This window comes from Populus euphratica, unplaced genomic scaffold (assembly GCF_000495115.2).
Source record: "Populus euphratica unplaced genomic scaffold, PopEup_1.0 scaffold108.1, whole genome shotgun sequence".
In the NCBI taxonomy this organism is placed as follows: domain Eukaryota; kingdom Viridiplantae; phylum Streptophyta; class Magnoliopsida; order Malpighiales; family Salicaceae; genus Populus; species Populus euphratica.
The window spans coordinates 177,793-183,012 of record NW_011499996.1 but is presented as its reverse complement, the minus strand read 5'-3'; the positions used below and the strand labels follow the sequence as shown (position 1 = coordinate 183,012).

Below are 5,220 nucleotides of genomic sequence, written 5' to 3'. Positions count from 1 at the left end.
CCCAACACTTGACAGTGCAGAAAAGAAAAGAAACATTCCCACCAATGATACCCTTCCATCTTTGTGCACAGTTATCTGTAATTCTTCCCTACCACTTCGGTTCAAATTCGTCTCTTTGGAATCATTAACTATGTTTCAGCAAATGGCTTGACGTAGGATGTTGTTTTATTGTTGATGTTTCTCCCCAAGGCACCTCAGACTTTCACCGGCACAGCTAGGTTACAGCTGAGAGAATGCAGGGTGCGTTTGTTATTGCAGCTAACTGCACGGCTGGCCGCAATAACAAACATAGCCAATTTTTAAAGTGGTGGGCTGAGTGTGAAGCATACCGATGATGCTTGCAACCAGTACAGGATAAAAGATTTTCTAGAATTAACCTATAACTAGGTTTACAAATGATTTTAAACATGACAGAGGGCGCCAATAAAAATTAAGCCAGATTATAGAACTCATTTAGCTGACTCATGGTGTGTTCCATGTCCTATTCCTACAGTGAAGCAGACTTCTATGTGAGCTCCCATCTGTTGCTGATGAAACACCATGAAATGACTACATATTACACCTTCAATTATCCTGTTACCCCTGCTGACTTGACATTGTGGTGTCTTCACATGCTTCGGGTTCTTGTTTGGCTATAAATAACAGGTCCAAGTTTTTTTTTAATATCTTTAGTTCTTCGGGTCAAGGTTTTTATCCAAACCTGAATTTTAATTTTTTCAAGTTGTTAATCTACTTCATTGTGGATTTCAAAATATTTATATCCATAAGGGTTTGTATTAGCTAATATTAGAGGTAAGCTCCAAAAATTAGGTTATATCTTCTTTGTTTTAGTTGTTTAAATTTGTTTATGGGTATATCTTTTTCTTGTTTTTTTTTTTATCTTGTTTTAGGTCTGATTTGGTTATAGTTCTTTTCAGTTAGTTTTGTTTTCTCTTTTTCATTATCATCTAGTTTTACATGATGAATCCCTTGATAAAGAAAAGTGTCAACATTTAATTCTGTCAAGAATATCTATTTAGAGCACAACAAACAAAAAAAAGATCACAATTTCAAGTATTATAAGGGCTGATTCATTCGAGTAACAAGGTAAATTAAGGTTTTTAGGTTTAGTCTCATTAAAATCAGTTGGATACCTATAGTTTTAAATTTATGATTTTTGGATCAGAATTCCTATTTTATAGTGTTTTTATATTATATCTTGCTTGTCTTTCATCTCATTTTTCTACTTGTGTCAAGTATTCATCAAGAAAGAGAGAGACTAGCAACAATGCCAAAAAAAAATAAAAGACAAAAAAAGATGACTGCTACTTTTATACAAAGTTGGTGAAGGTTACTGTTTACAAGAAAAGAGCTTTGAATGCTTAAACAATATGTCTATGAAGTACTTGTTGGTGATTCGAGGACGAATCATCTTAAATAGAGAGGGAATGATATGATCCAAGAAAAAATTGAATAAAAAAATTCAGATTATAGTGTAATTATGTTTGTTGTCTAGTTTTACTTTATTGCGAATAATTCTTACTCTGACCATTGAATGGGCTAGAATTTTATCAGGAGTTTTCATACATATTATTTTATATTGAGTTTAAATTTTAGGTCAATCAAAATTCAGAAAGATCTTGTGATATAGGTTAGTAAATACAATACAAGATTTGTCTTTTGATTTGTAGACTCCCTATTTAGAAAGGATTCTTTTTCTCATAGCGCACGAATATTTAACAATTTATTTTTTGGAGTTTTCTAATTTTACAAGGATTTTTAATGAGCAACCTTTTATTATTGAATAATTTAGATTTTTACTTATGCAAATCACATTCTTTATTAGGACAAAGATCAACAACTAACTTATTAAGGTATAACTGACATCGTGGCATCTTTGCATACTTTGGGTTCTTATTTCACTATAAAAAATAGGTTCAGGTTCTTTTACAATACCTTTGATTCTTTAATACAAAGTTATTTTTAGGTCAAGGTTTTCATCCAAACTTGAATTTTAGCTTTCTTGAGTTGTTTATCTACTTCGTTATAGGTTTCTAGACCTTTATATTCATGGTTTGCATCACATTGCTTCTAAGAAATTGCATTAGCTCTCCTTTGGTCTATTTTCAGTGTTAGACAGCATGAAGAAAAATCATCAGAAGACCTATATTAGTAAACCAAAGCATAAGCGGCAAGAGTCCTTGTTTCCAAGACATATCTTAATGAGTTCCAGTGTAATTAAATCAGGATTGCATAAACAAATCTTGATACATGGATGTTCTATCAAGCCAAGTCTCTCTTTTCAAAGTGGATAACAATCAACTACATCATTCAAAGTGGTTAGAACCAAGCAATTATGAAGAGAAAGCAACTTAGAAAAGTGCGGGCACTGGTCATATACAGCATGCAAAGGTTTGGTGGAGGAAACTCAGGCACTTATTCCTGCTAGCAACGGTTATAAATCTTGCTGGACGTGTCTTGTGCAATACACTTTGGAGTCTAATCTAGGCTAGTGTGTAGAAGTTGCTCCGTACTGCGAGCGAACAGGTATGGCATTAAAAGTAATTCAAGTAGTTGGGCTAGAAAATGAAGTCCTACAAAGACCATAACCACAATTTACCGATTTAGTAGCCGCTTAATCAGTTGATAAAGACTTTTGAAGATGGTCAGGTTATTATCCCTTGTCACGCCGAGTCCTTTTTGGAGGGCAAGGGATTTCAAGTTTCAAATCAAAGAGACATCATCAAAGATAGTGCACAATGGTATTTCTATTCTCCAAGAATATTTAGAGAAAACACAACTAAGGGAAGTGTGAAAAACTATACCCGAAATGCATTTGTAATGCACTGAAGGGTCCAGTAGGCATGTTGAAGTCGATAATTGGTATCATTATGGAGCTACATGAAGTCAACGGTAAGGAGAACCTAATTCTCACTCTTCAAATCATCTATGCAAGCTCCTGTGGTTAAGGTGGCATGGCTATAGCAAAATAGCAGCTCGATTTGGTTACCCATTTGCAAGGGCAGCAGTTTTTGTTATGGAACTAGACTGTTTTCTGCAGTTCAGGATCTCAAGTGCCTCTCTAAAAGCATCCAGTGACAAAGCTGTTATCATTTATATCATACCACGAGCCATGCACATGCTTTTAGCGGCTTTATTTGTACACTACTCATGCCAAAGAAGATGGGATTGAGGTTGCCATCCTCTGAGCAAACTATTAGGTTCGAATGACACAAGCAGGATTGGTTCATAAAATTATGCCGAGGGAACTACTTCATCATGTCTGAGAGCATCTCAGAAAAGATATTGATGGAATCGATGAACGAAAGCATAATCTTAAAAAAAAAAAATTGCAAAACAAAGCAAGAATTTAAGATTTTATTTCATTAAATTTGCAATTTACAAAAATGGTGCAGCGTTACCATAAGTCGAGGTGAATTGCACCAGTGTTAGGAAGGAATCAGAATATAAAGAAACTCCCCAGAAAACAATTTTGCTTTCAGTTCAATCCCTGCCCTGCAAAACCAATTTCCAACACCACAACTAATAACCCAAACTATCCATGAAAATCATAAAAAGGTAATCAACAACAACAATGAATTGGATTATCCAACCAGAAATATAAACAACATGGATATGAAACGAGAGATTATCACCTTTCATGATTCAGGCAATTCTTGAACCTTGTATGAATCTGGTGTAATTTCAGCTAGCCACAACCCAGGGAAAATTGACTGTAAAATAGTCAATAAAAAATGCAAATCAGCATTCTGGAAACCAACTACAAAACAAAAATGAGTCAAATACTACAAAAAGGAAAGGAAATGAAAATCTACAACTTTTAATCTGTTTAGTACTAGAACAAGAAATTTTTTGGAGGAAAAAATAAAATTTTATGGCTTGATAATTCTACAACTGACTGGTTAGCCAATCACTCAATAAAAACAAAACATTTTCTCAACAAACAAGCAAGAAAATCAAAACCCAGAAATACTTACATCCAAATTCTTCTGTGCGATTCGAGGCCTCTTCTTAGGCCTCCTTGGTGGCCTAATTCTAACCATCTCAAGAAAATCCTCTTCAATCTCTTTCTTTGATAAAGAAATCGAAAACTTGACTTTCTCCTTCATCTCGAAACTCTGCTGCCTCTTCACCATCAAACTCTCATAATATTTCTTTGGTGAATCAATCTCTAAATACCTCCTTGGAGAAACAACAACATCTCTCCTTGACGGCTGCTCTTCGATTCTAAGTGGAGCCTTACAAGCTGCCCTTCTAGTCCTCAAATTCCAGGGTCTTGGAGATTCATCAATATTTTCTCCTCCTTTCTCTTCCTCAACAACAAAAGGAGAAGAAGAAGGAAGCTTCAATCTTTTGGCAGCAGCATTGCTGACTTGAATCGGGTTTGGTTTATAATTCTTGTAAGAAACCAAATTGATGGGTTTTGATTGAAATCCTTGCTGGTGCTGATTATCATCATTGCTATTGATAATGTCATCACTGACTTTGACACATCTAAGGAGTCTCTGATTGCCCCATCTCAAACAAGGCAAAGAAAAGTTGTGTAGTTGCTTTGATCTCTCTTGAGATGATGAGGACGCCATTGGTATTCGCAAACAAAACCACTACTTCTGAATTTGTGAGTCTTTCTTTATTTTATGTGAAGCTGTGTGTTGAAGGGGTTGGATTGTGAGGGAATTGTGGAACGAAGAGAGCAAACAAAAAGGATGGAACTTTTGGTCATCAAATGAGATTGGTATATGACAAGAATCCTTTTATATAATCTAATCGTCGGGGAATTTATAGTTATACTCTGAGAGATGTTAAATCAGGAGAGGAGAGGAGAGAGCGGTTTTAACGTTCGGGTAAAGACTTTACTTTGGTTGGTTGGTGTTTCCACATTTGTTATTTACAATTGAAATTTAAGGTCCCTGTGGTATTTCATCTTCATCATATCAGTCCCTGTGCTTCAGAAAGAAGATAACTCAGTCCTGCGAGGATCAAGAATATGAATCCGTTTTACAGACTTGTTCTTGGTTGATGGTTTTTCTATCTTTTATGACCATTTTTTTGAAAAATATTTTAGTTTTGAGCTTTAAATTAATACATTAGGATAGTTCTATTCCAAAATCCAAATGCGAAGGACCCAATTGAACTCTTGGAACCCTAAGATTCAAAGTTAAAAAATAAAAATAAAAATAAGCACCCATTAGAAACAGAGACTTTTTTTATTTTTTTTAT

The 5,220-nt window shown here is 34.8% G+C and overlaps 1 protein-coding gene across 2 annotated transcripts; it reads right to left on the bottom strand.

The window, feature by feature from the left end:
- Nucleotides 1–3,329: 3,329 nt before the first annotated feature.
- Nucleotides 3,330–4,863, bottom strand: LOC105140636 (DUF1639 family protein, putative (DUF1639)). 2 transcript variants are annotated; one of them, XM_011047542.1, is made up of 3 exons: nt 3,978–4,863; nt 3,636–3,713; nt 3,330–3,495 (listed from the first exon to the last, which is right to left on the bottom strand). In XM_011047542.1, the coding sequence occupies exons 1-2, from the start codon at nt 4,581–4,583 to the stop codon at nt 3,639–3,641; spliced, it is 681 nt and encodes a 226-aa protein (XP_011045844.1). In that variant the 5' UTR covers nt 4,584–4,863; the 3' UTR covers nt 3,330–3,495; nt 3,636–3,638. The 2 variants fall into 2 exon arrangements, with proteins under 2 accessions (XP_011045844.1, XP_011045843.1); XM_011047541.1 differs by having other exon boundaries at nt 3,330–3,490.
- Nucleotides 4,864–5,220: the final 357 nt, after the last annotated feature.